The 19,544-nt window shown below is 42.8% G+C and overlaps 1 protein-coding gene across 17 annotated transcripts in view; it reads right to left on the bottom strand.

Moving 5' to 3' along the window:
- The window catches only part of kiaa1109 (KIAA1109 ortholog), a 93,032-nt gene that overhangs the window by 30,046 nt on the left and 43,442 nt on the right, over window positions 1–19,544 (bottom strand). For 11 of the 17 annotated variants that reach the window (XM_031788048.1, XM_031788050.1, XM_031788056.1 and 8 more), the window contains exons 30-50: window positions 16,708–16,778; window positions 16,437–16,607; window positions 16,084–16,204; window positions 15,820–15,963; window positions 15,528–15,658; window positions 14,689–14,891; window positions 14,294–14,491; window positions 12,962–13,173; window positions 12,505–12,807; window positions 12,100–12,252; window positions 11,700–11,946; window positions 11,410–11,564; window positions 11,039–11,243; window positions 10,682–10,849; window positions 10,360–10,550; window positions 10,105–10,280; window positions 2,602–3,190; window positions 2,287–2,485; window positions 1,901–2,167; window positions 1,699–1,792; window positions 109–159 (exon numbers count right to left, since the gene is read on the bottom strand). In XM_031788048.1, the coding sequence (XP_031643908.1) occupies window positions 109–159; window positions 1,699–1,792; window positions 1,901–2,167; window positions 2,287–2,485; window positions 2,602–3,190; window positions 10,105–10,280; window positions 10,360–10,550; window positions 10,682–10,849; window positions 11,039–11,243; window positions 11,410–11,564; window positions 11,700–11,946; window positions 12,100–12,252; window positions 12,505–12,807; window positions 12,962–13,173; window positions 14,294–14,491; window positions 14,689–14,891; window positions 15,528–15,658; window positions 15,820–15,963; window positions 16,084–16,204; window positions 16,437–16,607; window positions 16,708–16,778 (4,049 nt within the window). The remainder of the gene's footprint in view (window positions 1–108; window positions 160–1,698; window positions 1,793–1,900; window positions 2,168–2,286; window positions 2,486–2,601; window positions 3,191–10,104; window positions 10,281–10,359; window positions 10,551–10,681; window positions 10,850–11,038; window positions 11,244–11,409; window positions 11,565–11,699; window positions 11,947–12,099; window positions 12,253–12,504; window positions 12,808–12,961; window positions 13,174–14,293; window positions 14,492–14,688; window positions 14,892–15,527; window positions 15,659–15,819; window positions 15,964–16,083; window positions 16,205–16,436; window positions 16,608–16,707; window positions 16,779–19,544) is intronic. The other 6 variants (XM_031788051.1, XM_031788061.1, XM_031788062.1 and 3 more) reach the window with 4 other exon arrangements.

The raw sequence follows: 19,544 nt of genomic DNA, 5'->3' as shown, positions 1-19,544 counted from the left end.
GAAACACTGCGTTACCACAGACTCGAGACAAAACGAAAGCTGTGCCTAAACTTAGTACTACATTGCATTGCTATGATGTGCCAAGGTGCAGTAGTTATAAACACATACAGAAACTCTTGTTTGGCAGTGCTGGTAGGAGATGTAGGGAAATCCTCCAGTCTATTCAAGACGATGGAAGAGAAAGCCAGGGAAAGTAAAAAGAAAGAAAAAAAGAGAGCAAATGAGATAGACTATTCACGCATAGATATATGGAGACAACAGACTAGATTAGAATACTTATTCACCATCCTTCAACTGCCAAAAGTACTTCCAGTGTTGCCAGCCGAATTCCAGTGTTGCCAGTCCTTTGAATATTTCTAGGATTTGTTTAGAGTGAAGTAACTGTAGGAATTACTCACACAGTAGGTTGACATGCAATCAGTAGGCAGGTTTCCATTGAACAAGATTGATTTGACAAACACAAATGTCTCAAAAAAAAAAATCGCTGCGACATGTGTAATGGAAACGGCAAATATGAGACATTTCTAAAGACAGACAACATTTTTATCCATTAGATAGGGGTGGATGTGATGGGCACGTGATGTGATCACGCAACTATAAAGCGGCACTTTAATTCTACATTTTTACTGCCGGCAAAATCAAAATGTTAAACTATTAAAAAAATATATGTTTCTTTGCAGGATAGGTATTGTCCTGACGAAACACTTCACTTCGCTTCTTCTCTGGTTGGCTGGCAAGTTTCACTATGCAATCATTTTAGATCTACAGGACTTCAAGTTTCAACATGGGACAGACTGTGGCGATACATTGGCATGACAATTATTACAATATGACATTATTGCATTCTATCCACGCTGGCTTTCGCGGGCTATTTGAGACATGAAACAGATTGGTCTGACGTCATTACGTCCAGCTGTTTTTATTGACACAAGGGGTGCATTCGTAAATTCGCTCTGGCCATCTACTCCAATTTCAGAGCACTGAATGTCTGAATGTACCAGAGTGCAGAATAACTGAATAATTTACGAACTCTCAACACCCGTTGAATATGGCCATATATGGTCAGTAAACATTGACAAAACAGCGTAATTAAATTGTTACCAGCGTCAGTTGCAGTCACCAACGCTCTGGATAACCAGCTCTGCTAGGGAGAGTAAAATGGTCAGAGTGAGGTGTTCTCTCATTTTTGAAGAGGGAAAGCTAGCCAACGTTAGCCAGTTAGCTTGGGTGCATGACTGCCGTTGTGAGGTTAAAACGCTCGGATCAACCCTACTCCTCGGCCAGAGCGTCCAGTCAGTGTGCGCTCTGAACGCTCCCAGAGCGGAACGCTCTGAATTTAAGAAAGCCCAGAGGACACGGAGCTCACTCGGGCACTCCAGATTGGCTTTACGAACGCACCCAAGATAGTTAAATGGAAAAGCACCCAATTGTCGCATCTATTTTCTATATTGAGACAAATGTTAAACGTCGACAAAATCACTGGACAAGTTAAATCGAAACATAGCTACAGACACAGTGGGGTTGGAAACTCAAACGTTCATAAATAATCTTACTGGTTACCAAAATGACAGGCAAACAAATTAGAAACGGAGTGTATTTTAGGTTAATTAACAGACCTAATGCACAGTATCAAACTTCAACCCTCAATGTGGCAATTCAAATTAAACAGTTATCAACTTAAATTGGAGCAGTCCTTACTGAATGTCTGGGGTTATACCCTCCAGGAGCACAATGTTAACTCCTCCTATGTGGGCTGACGCACAAGTCTCTGTCATCTTCTGGTGCAGTATGTCTGAAAAACAGATTTGGGAATTATAATCCAGATATGGAACTGAATAACGTAATACAAAGAGGCGGTGTATTGAACTAGTGACAAAATAATAAGAGCTAAGAGCCTCACCCTTCATCTTCTCCTTAAGTGTGAAGCTGCCGTGGATCTTCTTTAGCTCTGCCTCCATGGTCAGGCCCCCGATGTCTGCCTCCAGGTGGGTGCGGTTCACAACGCCGATGCCAAACACGATGAGGGTGACGTGCTGTGGCTCACAGCTCACCAAGCTACGCCGTCGGCCCCCTGCACCGAGCCCGGCCGGAGGCTTGTTGGTGGGGTCCTGCTGCTCGTTCTCAAACATCACCCTGCACAGGGGCTCCGAGGGGCTGCGGCCACCGTCTGTACAGCACACATAACGCACACACACAAAATGATCAAACGATGAGTGTGAGGCTTTCTTAAGAGCCTAGGGGGTAGGGGCTAGAAGTGGCTAAGTGGAGGGAGAGAGATAGCCTTACCCGAGAGGCAGTTCTCAGGGGAGCTCTTCTCCAGGATACCGGTGGGGTCGGAGATGAGGGAGTAAAAGTTGAGCAGCTTGTACATGTTCTGCCAGCACTCTGCAGAGGGCTCGCTCTGCTCTGACACTGTGATGGAGTCTGAGTCGTCCATCTGGATGGTCATGTGGTCCGCCACATCCCGAGAGCCCTTCCGCGACACCTTGATCAATTGGATTGATTGAATTTATTAGATACCAATTAAAACAGAGCATACATCATTTGATAGGTCACTTAGAAATATTGTCTTTATGATTATTGTGAAATAAAGATACATACTGGTTGGTGTACCTTTGAGGTACGGCGCTCTGAGCGACCAAGCGTGTTGCGACCCCGGGGCTCCCTCCTGCCCAGCGTGTCCTGGGGGCCGTTGGGCAGTTGACCCCCCCCTCCACCTCCCCCCCGCTTGCTCTTCTGAGCAGTGTTCCCGCCGCCGCCAGCCCCACTCCGCCCGGCTCCGTTGACGCTTCCCCGCGAGCTGCGGCTAAAGTCAGAGGAGCGGAAGTGGCGGTAGGGCCGCACCTTAAAGGTGGGTGTGGGGGAGGCAGAGCCGGCGGTGTAGCGACTCAGCTTGATGTCTGTCTGTGTGGCCTTGATGTCGTCCACCATGGTGCTGAACTGGTGGATGAGGCGCACCAGGGCCATGTCCACACGCTGGCTGATGGCCTGGCAGGCGATGGTGAAGTCGCAGTGGAAGGTGTTGTAGTGGCGACGATTCAGGTCGTGAAAGGCGAGGGGAGCAGCGGCAGCCGTGGAGTTTGGCGGGCCAGTGCTGGTAGACTTCTCCATCACCACAGCGTTCAGGCTGAACGTCTCGATCAGCAGGGCAGGCTTGAACTCCAGCAGAGGGAGGTTTGGCATGCCCTGCCTAGAGAGGGAGGGAGAGAGAAGATTACCTTTACATGGCAGGATATCTTAGAGCAGGGATCATTAACTAGATTCAGCCACGGGCCAAGTTTTTCTTTTGTCAGAACATACAAAAAAATACATTTTTAGACTGCAAACTGACTGCAATAAGCACAAAAATGTATAGTATTTGTCTAAAACATAATCATTACAAAACATTGATTACATATGGGGACATTGCCCAGCGTAGGATGCAGTCTTTTGGATGAGATGTTAAAATGGGTGTCCTGACTCTGTGGTCATTCAAAATCCCATAGCTTATTGGAAGAGTAAGGGTGTTCACCCCGGTGTCATGGCTAAATTCCCAACCTGGACACATTTCATCATGGCCACCTAATCATCCCTCTAACGGGCATATATCCCTCCTCACCTCTCTAGCTGATGTGATGAGCGGTCTGGTACAAAAATGGTCGCCGTGCATCACTGAGGTGGGTGCTACACATTGATGGTGGATGAAGTCAGTTTCCCCCTACTACAGGATTTTTTATCAATGATGACTAATTATGTATACATTTCAATCAGGATGTACTAATCAGAATACTATTATGTTACTGTATATGTATGAATTTTCTTTCTTGATCCCAGTACTGAATATAATGTGTGTGAATGTGGTCAAGAGTTAGAACAATGTTCTGTTCCTTGGTACAAATGAATGAACGATATCTTCAGACTGGCTAGAATGCTTATCTACACGAGAAAACCTTGACTCGTAAATTATATTAAATTGGTAGGGAGACGGATGTGGGAAGGCTTGAGATTACAGCCTTTGTACTGGAACGGAGATGGCACGGGATGGTGTTGAAACTAATGACGTCATTTTCAGTTTATAACCTGTGGTAGACTGTATCGTATTCAGTACTCTCGTGAATAAACTCTGCTGTTTGACTTTAAGACTGGGCTCTGTCTATTATTATAGAATAAGGGTCTTACAAATCCTTAAGAATTGACAGAGTGTTTAATTTTAATTGGGTATTAAAACATAGAGCAATTTAATTCCTTTAACAAATTGGTCCTTCGAGCCGGATATCTAAATTATCCGTCCCTGCCATCTGGAGGTCGTACGCCAAATAAATCGTGCACAAACGGCTCTGGTCCCGTTATCAAAGACCTGGCCTCTGAATTGAGGGTAAGACAAGGCCGATGTACACCCAGACCACAGGGACGGTGACTAGATCCAAACGAACAGTGCTTTCCCAGTCGGCAGGTCAGTAGCCTTTATTCTCGAATTTGGGAGGGATTATTTAGGATATTTTTTTATTAAATGTTATAAAGGAGTTTGGATTTAATCAATAATAGGTGCTTGAATATTCTGAACAAATACAATGGTTTCTACCTTGGGTTTTAATCAATATTGATAGGAAGGAAACAGGTCTGAAATTGACCTGTGGTAAGGTGCGTTACCATAAATAAACTAGAGCTTAATAAATCCTGGTTTTGCAAGCCGGAAGGTTATTAAGGAGAGATATAGTACGCATTGGAGAATTAGGACGCTTGTTCCGTACAAATAGGATAGCCATTAATTCAAAAACATACCAAAATAAAGTTTGAACCTGAGTAGTCTATCTGTATATGGGAAGTAGTCTGACTATCAAGAAGTAGCAGATAGATATATATAAAACAGGTGAGGATAAATTAGGCTTGGTGAGAAGGCAGGGTAATTCTAGGCAAACAGAATAATTGAACGTGTACAATGCTGAAAGAAATGAATATCTAAGGAAAGGTTAACTTAGTCTAGAGTAGTGAGATATGAGATATTAACTTTGAAAGTCCCAAGGAGAATATCTTACGGGTGAAATGTAATGTCCGATCAAAAGTCATCTATAGACGTGGTTTCCAAAAAGGAGAAATACATACGGATTATCTTGAAAGAGACACACACAGTCAGACAGAAAAGGAACTAAAGTAACTAAGTAACGGTAAATTGCAAATTCATAGAAATACACACACATATAATGTACAATTAAATATAGAAAGGCATAGATAAGTGATTAAATACCATAGCTAAGTAACGGTAAGGATGGATAGATATTCCTCAAAGGAAGTGTCGGAACTAACGGGAGATTACCGTTATAGGAGAACAAAGAGAATGGAAGGGAGGCGTCCAAAATCTGACTCAGACAAAGAACCTGAATGGAAGCTGATATTCCTAATATAGTCAGGAAGGGTTTTAAATTAGGACGATTTTCTGAAAATTCTCGGTGTCGAAGTTTGCGACTACAGACAATTATAATAATATAGTTATCGGTGGGTAAACACAATCATTTTAATAGCGGGACACCAAGGTTCGTATTTTTTTTTTTTTTTTTCTATTTGTATGTTTTGCCTGAAAAAATATGGTCGCTAGTGTTTGTAAAAGATATGAACTGAACGTTTAATATGTGTTTTCGATTGAATTGAAAAAAAGTCGTAAAAAATAATGGCGAGACAATTTGTTGTAATACGCTATTTTGCCCAAAATGATCTGGTAGAATAATGTATTGAGATGGGAGTCGCATCTAAATAAATGTATTATAGAAGAGAAAGTCACCTAAAGTTAAATGTAGGGAATAACTGAGAGATAGGATAACCAGAATGTTATATTTTTTATGAATCGACGGACATACGATAAACTTAAACAGAGAAAATGGGTTGTGGCATTTAGAGGGAAAATGCGTGCATTATAGCTTAGAGTTACTTTTCAAAAGTGGCTAAAAGTTCCAAATACATTTTTTTTTTAAAGGAGCTAAATATCTTAAGTATGGTCTTATAAGATGCTACACTTAGCAATGGAATTGCTAGGCATTCAATGGGGCTATATAGTGCAACACTTTGGACTATAAAATAGGTAAGAATAGTTGAAATCGTAAAAAGTTGTGATTGTTTTCCCGAGTATTGATTTTTGGTTAGATAACACCAGTGAATTCGAACAAGAAGTTAACGTATTCTAAAAACATGATCTATTATTACGGAGAAAAAGTAAATGTCTTATCTTAAAGGGACAGTGCACGTTTATCACAGTGGTTTGAGTGTATGACATTGTATAAAATATTTTGGTACGACAATTTGAAGATAGACTGAATGAGTTACATGACACATCGAGGGATGTAAAACGAATGATGTGAAGGGATTATCATAATTATTAGGTTTCGTTGTTGTAGTAAAAGTTTGGGTTAAGGAGAGTTCCCTGTTCCCAGAGACAAGATATCTTAAAGGGGTACACTCACATATGGATTATTATGAGTTTTAATTAGACAAGTGAATAACGTATAGGGAATAGAGTCATAATTAAAATGCTAAGTCAAAGACGAGACAGTTACTTAAATCAAAATGAATTCTAAATAATAACAGAGATAATTACGATTTATGCCCATCGAAATGTTTTTATAAAATTAGCAAATTTAGAGATATTGGTTGGTGTAGTAAATTATAATTCAAGATTTGAACAGATGTGATAAATTAGGTTTGGTTTATCGAACCCGTACTACTGTTGTTGCAGACAACCAACAATTATTTACAATTCATTGAAAGTCGTTACGGATTGGGCCGAGGTTGAGCGCTTGTTGATGACATCACTCGCAAGGCACTTTTGGTCGCCACGGAAATTTTGTTGTGACTGGGGGTAACGGAGAAAATTGTTTGTCTTTTAGAAGGAAAATGAGTGCATTATTGTTTTGAGTCACTTTTCAGAAGTTGATCAAAATGTCAAAATACATTTTTAAAAGTAATTTGAGAGTCGCCAGGATAGTCAGGAAAGATGCTAAAAACTAGCAGCTGATACGCTAGGTGGGCATCATAGATTTGTGGCGTTTATTTGGACTGTATTAGGCTATGAGAAAGGGAGACTGGATGTCTGAATCGTAAAACATCGTGATAATGGATTCTGATGGTTGTTGATTCCGGGTTTGATTGTTTATGTAACACCAGTGAATTTGAGCACTGTTTCCATTGTGTGGAACAATGTTAGGGTATTAATGTTGAAAAGCAACCTCTATAGAAAAACATAATTGCATATGTTTCGGGAAATTAGCTAGGTTGAATTTGGTTATTTGAGCTTTTCCCCTGATACGTAGACATCTGTAACAGGGGCAAGCAGATGATGATTTGTTTTATTGAGATGTAAATGTGAGTAATTTTGTCACCTGAAGCATTATAGTAGTGAGTTTTCGTATAGTTTGTTTTTTGCTGATAAAAGTGGTTTGTTTATTTGGTTACTGGTTATGGTCAATTTTAGGGTTTGATTTAACTTAAATTAAACATTGTATTCTGGTGTGTTTAAGTAGGATTCCTTATTCCGTGACGGATGGAAGTACATCTAAAATATGTAAAATATTTTTATTAAATATCGGGGATTAAATTACGGATTTCTTACACTGAGAAATGTACGACATTTGCGGCAGAGGGAAAAAGTAATACATTGGGATAATAATGTTATCAGGATAATTGTATCTAAGGGTAGCATGTTCACGGACCTCTGAGACTATCACAGTGCAGGTGCATTTATACGGAGACTTGATTACACACAGGTGGATTGTATTTATCATCATTAGTCATTTAGGTCAACATTGGATCATTCAGAGATCCTCACTGAACTTCTGGAGAGAGTTTGCTGCACTGAAAGTAAAGGGGCTGAATAATATTGCACACCCAATTTTTCAGTTTTTGATTTGTTAAAAAAGTTTGAAATATCCAATAAATGTCGTTCCACTTCATGATTGTGTCCCACTTGTTGTTGATTCTTCACAAAAAAATACAGTTTTATATATTTATGTTTGAAGCCTGAAATGTGGCAAAAGGTCGCAAAGTTCAAGGGGGCCGAATACTTTCGCAAGGCACTGTACTAATCAGAATACTATTATGTCACTGTATATGTATGAATTTTCTTTCTTGATCCCAGTACTGAATATAATGTTTGTGAATGTGGTCAAGAATTAGAACAATGACTGTCTGTTCCTTGGTACAAATGAATGAACGATATCTTCAGACTGGCTAGAATGCTTATCTACACAAGAAAACCTTGACTCGTAAAATATATTAAATTGGTAGGGAGACGGATGTGGGAAGGCTTGAGATACAGCCTTTGTACTGGAACGGAGATGGCACGGGTTGGTGTTGAAACTAATGACGTCATTTTCAGTTTATAACCTGTGGTAAACTGTATCGTATTCAGTACTCTCGTGAATAAACTCTGCTGTTTGACTTTAAGACTGGGCTCTGTCTATTATTATAGAATAAGGGTCTTACAAATCCTTATGAATTGACAGAGTTTTTAATTTTAATTGGGTATTAAAACATAGAGCAATTGAATTCCTTTACCAAGTATGTAAAGTGCCTTGAGAACCTCAGTTGGCAGAAAAGCCAATTATTATTAATTATTTGTATACGATCAAGTCTCTCTATTATGCAAAAAAAAAAAAGACCCCTTACTCAGTACTTTTTTGAAGCATCTTGGCAGCGATAACAGCCTCGAGTCTTCTTGGGTATGATGCTATAAGCTTGGCAAACCTGTTTTTGGAGAGTTTCTCCCGTTCTTCTCTGCATATCCTGTCAAGCTCTGTCAGGTTGGATGGGGAGCATCGCTACACAGCTATTTTCAGGTCACTCCAGAGATGTTCAAGTCCGGGCCACTCAAGGACATTCGGAGACTTGTCCCGAAGACCCTCTTTCGTTGTCTTGGCTGTGTGCTTAGGATTGCTGCCCTGTTGGATGGTGAACCTTTTACCCAGTCTAAGGTCCCGAGCGCTCTGAAGCAGGTCTGTACTTTGCTCTGATCATCTTTCTCTCGATCCTGACTAGTCATCCGGTCCCTGCCGCTGAAACACTTACACACATCATGCTGCCACCACCATGCTTCACCATAGGGATTGGTGCCAGGATTCCTCCAGAAGTGACGCTTTGCATTAAGGACAAAGAGTTCAACCTTGGTTTCATCAGACCAGAGGATATTGTTTCTGCCTTTTGGCAAACTCAAAGCGGGCTGTCATGTGCATTTTACTGAGGAGTGGCTTCCGTTTGGCCACTCTACCATAAAGGCCTGATTGGTGGAGTGCTGCAGAGATGGTTGTCCTTCTGGAAGGTTCTCCTACCAATACAGAGGAACTCTGAAGCTCTGTCAGAGTGACCATCGGGTCCTTGTCACCTCACTGACCAAGGCGCTTCTCCCCCAATTGCTCAGTTTGGCTGGGCAGTCAGCTCTAGGAAGAGTCTTGGTGGTTCCAAATGTCCATTTAAGAATGATGGAGGCCACTGTATTCTTAGGGACCTTCAATGCTGCAGAATGTTTTTGGTACCATTCCCCAGATCTGTTGCTTGACACAATCCAGCCTCTGAGATCTACAGACAATTCCTTCTACCTCATGGATTGGTTTTTGCTCTGACATGGACTGTCAACTGTAAGACCTTATCAAGACAGGTGTGCACATTTCTAAATCATGTCCAATCAATTGAATTTACCACAGGTGGACTCCAATCAAGTTGTAGAAACATCTCCGTGATGATCAATGGAAACAGGATGCACCTGGGCTCAATTTCAAGTCACATTGCAAAGGGTCTGAATACTTATGTAAATAAGGTACATCTGTTTACATTTTTTAATATATTTGCTAAAATTTCTAAAAACCTGTTTTTGCCTTGTCATTATGGGGTACTGTGTGAAAATGTATATGGATTTTAGAATAAGACTAACGTAACAAAATGTGGAAAAAGTCGAGGGGTCTGAAAACTTTCCGAATGCACTGTATATTTCTTTTTGCTCAAAAAACATGGTGGCCAAATAAAACCACCCCTGGGCCAAATTCATCCCGAGGGCCACCAGCTGGGCAACCGGGTCTTAGAGATTGCACCTTTAAGACTATTGGGACTCGCTAAACATGATTTACTTTAGATACTTGGTTTATTTACCTTTTCAACCGTTTATTTTTCCGCTCTTTGGATGTGTCAGAGTCCACAATGTCTGCTCTGAGACACTCCAAAGTGCCAGAGAAGGAGAGGTGCTCCCCGAAGTACATCTTGTAGCTGAGAGGAGTGGTGTCCTGGGCCTGGATCCCTGTGTGACTCAGTAGAGGCTTGAACACAACCTGTGTGTTGTGAGGGAGGGGAGAGAGAATCATCAGAATTATAACACTCACTCAGTCACTCAGTCACTCACTAGGTTACCTGAGCGTCTGCTAGCTGAACGGCGGCGGGACACTGGTTGCCCTCCTCAATGTCGGTCATCATTATGTCATCTTGGCTGGTGCTGTGCTGAGAGTGCTGAGACTGTGTTCCATCAAGAGTGTTCTGGTCGCTGGACAGCACCGTGTTGAAGTCTGACGCTGATGGGATGGTGTGGAGGTTACAGGTGATGCCTGAGGAGCAACAGAAAGACACTTAGGGTGACCTTATTTTTAAAATTATTTTACTGTGAGCAATCAGGGTTGGTTACATCACCAACATTTCCCCCAACATCCACAGAATATTCTCACAACATTCCCCATACCTGTCTGCAGGATATTGTGCTGGGAGCGGTTGACCGGGGACTCCTGGGGTACAGCATTCCCTCCGCCCCGGTTGCCCACAGCGTTGGACATCCAGTTGTAGAAGCTGACAGAGGAGGGCTCAGACAGCAGGGGGTGTTCCGTCACCACATCTGGGCCCACACTGTTACCTGAAGGGGGGAGCAAACAATCTCATGTTGCATTCCAATTCTCTATCATGATAGTTTGAAAAGGAATCAAAGTACTATAAAAATACGGTGGAAATTCCCTATAACCCATGCTTTAGGAGAATGTTCACACTTTCGGGAATGAGGGTATGGAATTGGAACCAAGTCAGAACCAGGATAATGTGAGCGTACCTGTGCTTTTGGTGGTGGTTTCATTCCTCTGGGGTGTGCCCTCCAGCAGGTTGTGCAGGCTGGGGAAGCTGCCTGTCAGGTAGCTCAGCAGACTCTCCTTACGGGGACTGTCCTTGGCAGTCATGCCCACGCGACTCACATGGGCAGGAGAGTCAGCTGCTGTGTCCCCGCTGGTGTAGCTGAGGGACTGGTATGGGTGGGAGCCCTGAAGAACATACACCAATATCATTAGTGTGAAAACAAATGCATTCCTATGGTATACTAATGAAAAGTGGTACTGCCCTGTCGCCCCTGTCCACCCATATAATTAATTATAATGGTACAAAGTTAAAGTAGACAATGCAGACAGACGGACGGGTGGATAGACATACCTTTACCTTTATTTTGAGGGCAGATTCACTGTGTGTGTGGGACTTGGAGAGCTTCCTCATGATCTCCACCCCGCTAACTGGTCCAGATTTGTCTCCTGTGGGCAGGGGGCGGCTGCATGCTCCCTCTAGCAGCATGGTGTGTTCACTCACTGTGGCTGGACATTATAATCATTATCAAATTCATTAACACGTGGGGGGACTTTTCAATACAATTGGTTTAAAAAAAGTACATCTGTCATGTATTCATTTACCAGAAATGTCATCGTCCCAAAAAGAACATACGTTCCTACCTGCGTCAAACTCAAACTCAGCCCCATCAGCACTGGTGTCACTCTGCAGCGCAGCTCCGTTGTCCAGGCCCTGGCTCTGGTCCTGGAAGGTCTGCTGCTGGGGGGTCTCCTTGGGTTTGGGCAGCTGGTTGGGCCTCATCAGGCCAATGGCCTTGAAGCCCTGGGTCACCACAATAAACTTCATCCACTGCCGGGCCAGAGCCACCAGCCCCTTCTTCAGGGTCACCAGGGCAGGCAGCCCATCATTCTAGTGAGGACAAGATCAGATGGGTTTAATAGTTAATTAGGAGGTAAGTTAAGGTAGATCCATAAGAACTATTTCCAGCCCAGCACTAGCACACATGATTCAGTCAATCATGGTCCAGACTGAAGTTCTCAAGCCTCTAAACACACATCTCACCATGGTGGCCTCCTCTATCACAGTGTAGTCAGCCTGCTGTAGGTAGCGATGCAGGATGTTACACAGCAGACAGGAGGGGTTCTCGTGGAGGTAGCGTGCTCGCTTGGTCACCCTGTTGTACTTGCTCCGAAAGGGGATGTGGATACTCTTTTTCTGTACAGAACAAGGGAAAGAAAAGGAAATGTCTCTCATATAGAATAAGAATCACCGTTATTTGCCAAGGACATTTACATGTAACCTCCATTTGACCTTGTGAAATGGTGCTGACAGCAATAGACAAAATATACAGACAAAATATAGCCAGAGGAATATACACAATCACCATACAGTATATACAATACGTGGAAATATAGGACAATTAAATAGATAAAAGGCATTGGAACCCTCAATCTGTGCAGTACTGACCTCCAAGGCTTCAGTCATGATGCAGCCCATGACAGCACACACTCTCAAAGTGCCCTCCATGTCAAGCTTACGCAGAGAAGACTTGAGCTGGTCGATGGGGACCAACCAGGCGCCAATCGCTGGTGTCGCTGTGCTTAGGAGATTCAGCTGCCTGGAGATTGCCTGTGAGGGGGAGCGTACGTTGGTGGGGGCAGCGAAGCTGAACCAAATCTCCTTGATGGTGAGCTTCATGCTACTGGAGTCAGGGGGCGGGGGCATGAGGAGGAGGTCCTTCTTCAGGTCATCAGACTCCACCCCTTCATCCTGCAAGAGCAATCCACACAGCATAAGCCAATGAGAGAACAGGAGCAAGAGAAAAGCAAGTCTATATATTTTTTGTGAATGCTTTCTGTTACTGAAACGAGGTTGTATCAAGTACTTGTACAACAGTTCAAAGTGACGGACAGTGATGAGTTACCTGATCGTCAGAGTCTGAGTTTCTGTTGGCATCAGAGTTGGGTCTTGTCGCGTCGTTAGGCAGATTGTCATCAGATACATCGGTGCTGTAGCCGCTGCCCGTCTGAGAACACGTTGAGCCGTTAGATTTGGACATGCCAGTCTTCACGCCTGTACCCGACTGTCCCATGATGCCAAACGCACTGTACAGCACTGCACCCGACTGACGTCCACCTGCACACAGACAGACACACAATCAGGCAACAGTGTTCAGTGATGGGGTAAATAACATCAATTTAATAAATTCAAATTAAATTAAGTTAATTCAAAGTGAATCTAAATGCCAATGTCTATATATAGTGCCTTCAGAAAGTATTCATACCACTCGACTTAGTTCACATTTAGTTGTGTTACAGCCTGAATGAAAAAATTATTCTCACCCATCTACACACAATACCCAAAAATGACAATGTGAAAACATGTTTGTATAAATGTTCGCAAATTTTCAAAAAATTAAATACAGAAATATCTCATTTACATAAGGATTCACACCCCTGAGTCAATTTGTAGAAGCACCTTTGGCAGTGATTACAGCTGGATTGTGCAACATCTTCTCATTATTATTTTCAAAAGTCTTCAAGCTCTGTAAAATTGATTGTTGATCATTGCCAGACAACTATTCAGGTCTTGCCATTGATTTTCAAGTAGATTTAGGTCAGAACTGTAACTCGGCCACTCAGGAACATTCACTGTCTTCTTGGTAACATGATGCAGTCAGCACTATGCTTGAAAATAATGAAGAGTGGATCTCAGTAATGTGTTGTATTTGCCCCAAACATAAGAGTTTGTATTGAGGACAAAAAGTGAATTGCTTTGCAGTACTACTTTAGTGCCTTGTTGCAAACAAGATGCACATTTTGGAATACTTTTATTCTGTACAGGCTTCATTCTTTTCACTCTGTTAATTAGGTTAGTATTGTGGAGTAACTACAATGTTGTTGATCAATCACAGCCTTTCAACTAACTGTTTTAAAGCCACCACTGGCCTCATGGTGAAATCCCAGAGCAGTTTCCTTCCTCTCTGGCAACTGAGTTAGGAAGGACGCCTGTATCTTTGCAGTGACTGTCTGTATTGATACACCATCCAAAGTGTAACTAAGAACTTCAACATGCTCAAAGGGTTAAGCACCATTTTACTCCTGAACTTATTTAGGCTTGACAAAACAAAGGGGTTGAATACTTTTAGCTTTTAATTTTTTATACATTTGTAAACATTTCTAAACACATAATTCCACTGACATTATGGGGTATTGTATGTAGGCAAGTGTACATATATTTGGCAATGACACATTACCTTTGACAGTAAGGTTCTCGATGCCGCACTCAAACATGATCCAGCCCCACTTCTCCAAGGATGCGCCGGTCCGGGCCAGGTCTGTAGCCACCTGGTTCTCTGTCTCATCCACCAGGGAAAACTCATCCATTTCCTCCAGGCTGAACAGTACTTTGGACTTCTCAAAGGGGATGGCCGTGATTGCACATGTTCCTATGTCTAAACCACAGGACAGGAAAAAGGACAGGTCACAACTGTCTAACACGTAATATTATATTAGGGCAGGGGTCTCCAACTTCAGTCATGGACAGCCTGCTGGGTGTGAAGGATGGTGTTCCAGCCTAGCACATGAAAAGAAAAAAAAACAAACAAAAAAAAAGCCGTAGAGCATAACATTGAAAATAGCAAATTCTTACCTGTGGAATCCAGGCCTCGTAGTTGGCTGTGGATGCGGTGGATGTTAAGCTTGGCAGCGATCTCCTTGCCCTTCTCGATGCCAGCGTTGGAGCGCAATGAGCCTGAGGACTGTGGCTGCATCTTGGTGGCCGATGCGTACTTTTCCAAGTTGACGGAGGGACGGCCATGCTCTGCTGTGTTGGGCGTCTCCTCCACTATGCCCCTATGAAGACCGACAGTACGGTACGCACGTGTAATAATAATAGTAATAATAATTTGGTGGGTGCTTAGATTTGTCCTATTTCAATGTTAAAAAATATATATATCCTAACTCCCCCTAAGACACCATTGGAGTGGGGTGACGGCCAGGGTCTGCCATTATCAACAGCGACCCTGGAGCAAATAAGCAATAAAGCAGAGGGGGTGTGGTATATGGCCAATATACCACGGCTAAGGGCTGTTCTTATGCACGACGCAATGCGGAGTGTCTAGACAAAGGCCTTAGCCATTATCAACAGCGACCCTTGGCCATATATCACAAACCACGAGGTGCCTTATTGCTATTATAAACTGGTTACCAACGTAATTAGAGCAGTAAAAATAAATTATTTGTCAAACCTGTGGTATACGGTCTGATATACCATGGCTGTCAGCCAATCAACATTCAGGGATCAAACCACCCAGTTTATAACTAGGTTCAAGTACCTTGCTTAAAGGCACAGAGATTTTTCAGCTCAGGGATTCAAACTTGCAACCTTTCAGTTACGGACCCATGACGACTACCTGCCGCCCGCAGGTGCGGTGTAACTGTGTGTGTGTGTGTAAGGAGACCCGTGCAAGCTGGTGGAAGTGAGGTTACCTGTTCATGCGAAACTGTGTGGCGATCCTGTCGAAGCACAGAGCAACCAGGGAGACGTGTGTGATGTGGCTCTTACTGGAGTTGGAGGGAGAACACTCTTCTACCGAGGCCTGGAGCAGACACAGGTTCACCTGTACAGTCAGAGACAAAGATGTGTTGGACTTTTGAAAATCAACTCAGGAAAGGAGGTCAGCATCGGACTGCTGTCGACTCCTGATAAGTTCACTTCAAATTAGTGCGAACTCTGTTTAAGCCCAATACAATTTTCTTGGCACAATGACACAATTCCTACCTTGGGAATTGACACGTTAGCTTGCAGGCCCTTAATCTTCACGTTGTCTGGTTTGACCGTCAGGTCCGTTTGGACATGGGGAGTGTTGAGGGAGCCTGTGGTACCCTCAGTCTTTGATAGCTTGTTCTCCTGCTTGGCTGAGCTCTATTGTGGGGGAAAAAAATGTCAAAACAAGACCAACTTAGGGTTCATCTAAAAATCGCACTCTATTCTCTTTATAGCGCTACTTCTGGACAGATTTGCCGATTGGTGAGGTTCACCTACAGATTCAGTTACTGTGGACTTGCTGATCTGATAGGCTTCATTGAGGACCTTCCCATGCAGGTCATCCAGAATGGCTGCAGGGTGGCGGACACTGACGTAGTGGACCATGGACTCAATGTATCTGAAAGAACATACATTGTCACTGTCTTGAGCAATATACTATTCCTGCAATATGCCAAGGAGAGTGGTTGGGCACAGTTGCAGTGTGGAGACACTGATTGCAGATGGAAAGCTAATATGGTCAGTATTTTCTATGAGGAGCTGTTCTATAACATTACCTATAATGGTATTTCCACAAAAGCCTTTGGTGGCTATGACATACTAGAATTTAGTATTAACCCAGTAGCTGTTACCTGTCCAGAGCTTCAGCCACCAGAGGGGTAAGCACCACATTGATGGCCCCCTTCACCTCCACGATGGCAGTGGTTCTGGTCTGGGAGAGGGGCTGCTCCATGGTCCAGTCCTCAGTGGTGGTGTCGTCTGTGTTCTCCATAGCCTTCTTATCCAGAGGTGTGTAGGGTTGGCTAAAGTCACATAGCGAGAGATGCAGTTACAGATGTGAGTGTGAAACACATGTCGAGCAGACCATAGAGATCCAAGTTAAGCAAAATAAATTCTAAATACTTGTTTGTGTCTCCCATCAACGAAAGGCCTCTGTCAAGTAGAGAGCTGGCAGAGAGGCCTTGTTTCACCACCTACAACATAAGATGAAGGGTTATGAATTTAGGGTACACCATGGATGAACAAACACATACAGTCACACACAAAAACACACACACAGTCTATGAAATCTGCCATACTCAGACAGACCACAGTCCGGATCCGGACACAGAACAGGATCAATACCTACCGCAGGTCGATTTATACAGTACAAGTCAAAAGTTTGGACACACCTACTCATTCAAGGATTTTTATTTGTATTATTTTACTATCTACTACATTGTTGAATAATAGTGAAGACATCAAAACTATGAAATAACACCTACGGAATCATGCAGAAAACAAAAATAAATTGATAAACCAATCAAAATACATTTCATAATTGAGATTGTTCAAAGTAGCCACCCTCTGCCTTGATGACAGCTTTGCACACTCTTGCCATTTTCTCAACCAGCTTCATGAGGTAGTCACCTGGAATACATTTCAATTAACAGGTGTGCCTCGTTAAAAGTTCATTTGTGCAATGTCTTTCCTTCTTAATGCGTTTGAGCCAATCAGTTGTGTTGTGACAAGGCAGGGTGGTATACAGAAGATAGCCCTATTTGATAAAAGACCAAGTCCATATTAGGGCAAGAACAACTCAAATAAGCAAAGAGAAACAACAGTCCATCATTACTTTAAGACATGGTCAGTCAATACGGAAAATGTCAAGAACTTTGAAAGTTTCTTCAAATGCAGTCGCAAAAACCATCAAGCGCTACGAAGAAACTGGCTCTCATGAGGACCGCCACAGGAAAGGAAGACCCGGAGTTACCTCTGCTGCAGAGATTGAGTTCATCAGAGTTACCAGCCTCAGAAATTGCACCCCAAATAAATACTTCAGTGTTCAACAGACATCAACGGTTCAGAGGAGACTGCGTGAATCAGGCCTTCATGGTCGGATTTCTGCAAAGACACCCCTACTAAAGGACATTAATAAGAAGAAGAGACTTGCTTGGGCCAAGAAACACAAGCAATGGACATTAGACCGGTGGAAATATGTCCTTTGGTCTGATGAGGCCAAATTTGAGATTTTTGGTTCCAACCGCCATGTCTTTGTGAGACGCAGAGTAGGTGAATGGATGATCTCTGCATGTGTGGTTCCCACCGTGAAGCATTGAGGAGGTGTGATGGTGCTTCGCTGGTGACACTGTCTGTGATTTATTTAGAATTCAAGGCTCACTTAACAGCATGGCTACCACAGCATTCTGCAGCGATACGCCATCCCATCTGGTTTGAGCTTAGTGAGACTCATTTGTTTTTCAACAGGACAATGACCCAACCTACCTCCAGGCTCTGTAAGGGCTATTTGACCAAGATGGAGAGTGATGGTGCTGCATCAGATGACCTGGCCTCCACAATCACCCGACCTCAACCCAATTGAGATGGTTTGGGATGAGTTGGAATGCAGAGTGAAGGAAAAGCAGTCAACACGTGCTCAGCCTACGTGGGAACTCCTTCAAGACATTTGGAAAAGCATTCCAGGTGAAGCTGGTTGACAGAATGCCAAGTGTGCAGAGCTCTCATCAAGGTAAATGGTGCCTACTTTGAAGAATCTAAAATCAAAAATATATTTTCATTTGTTTAACACTTTTTTGTCTCCATATGGGCTATTTCATAGTTCTGATGTCTTCAACACTATTCAACAATGTAGAAAATATTAAAAATAAAGAAAAATCCCTGAACGAGTAGGTGTCCAAACTTTTGACTGGTACTGTGTGTATACAGTATATACAGTTGAAGTCGGAAGTTTACATACACCTTAGCCAAATACATTTAAACTCAGATTATCACAATTCCTGAAATGTAATCCTAGTAAGGATGTGAAATGTCAGAATAGTAGAGAGATTTTATTTATTTCATCTCATTCCCAGTGGGTCAGAAGTTTACATACATTCAATTAGTATTTGGTAGCATTGCCTTTAAATTGTTTAACTTGGGTCAAATGTTTCAGGTAGCCTTCCACATGCTTCCCACAATAAATTGGGTGAATTTTGGTCCATTCCTCCTGACAGAGCTGGTGTAACTGAGTCAGGTTTGTAGGCCTCCTTGCTCATACACGCTTTTTCAGTTCTGCCCACACATTTTCTATAAATTTGAGGTCAGGGCTTTGTGATGGCCACTCCAATACCTTGACTGTGACGTCCTTAAGCCATTTTCCCACAACTTTTGAAGTATGCTTGGGGTCATTGTCCATTTGGAAAACCAATTTGCAACCAAGCTTTAACTTCCTGACTGATGTCTTGAGATGCTGCTTCAATATATCCACATATTTTTCCTCCCTCATGATGTCATCTATTTTGTGAAGTGCACCAGTCCCTCCTGCAGCAAAGCACCCAGACAACATGATGCTGCCACCCCCGTGTTTCACGGTTGGGATGGTGTTCTTCGGCTGGCAAGCCTCCCCCTTTTTCCTCCAAACATAACAATGGTCATTATGGCCAAACAGTTGTATTTTTGTTTCATCAGACCAGAGGATATTTCTCCAAAAAGTACAATCTTTGTTCCCATTTGCAGTTGCAAACCGTAGTCTGGCTTTTTTATGGTGGTTTTGGAGCAGTGGCTTCTTCCTTGCTGAGCGGCCTTTCAGGTTATGTCGATATAGAACTCATTTTACTGTGGCTATAGATACTTTTGTACCTGTTTCTCCAGCATCTTCACAAGGTCCTTTGCTGTTGTTCTGGGATTGATTTGCACTTTTAGCACCAAAGTATGTTAATCTCAAGGAGACAGAACGTGTCTCCTCCCTGAGCAGTATGATA

Source organism: Oncorhynchus kisutch, linkage group LG14 (genome assembly GCF_002021735.2).
Source record: "Oncorhynchus kisutch isolate 150728-3 linkage group LG14, Okis_V2, whole genome shotgun sequence".
NCBI classification, from domain to species: domain Eukaryota; kingdom Metazoa; phylum Chordata; class Actinopteri; order Salmoniformes; family Salmonidae; genus Oncorhynchus; species Oncorhynchus kisutch.
The sequence above is the reverse complement of the archived record's forward strand: the minus strand, read 5'-3'. Positions and strand labels throughout refer to the sequence as shown.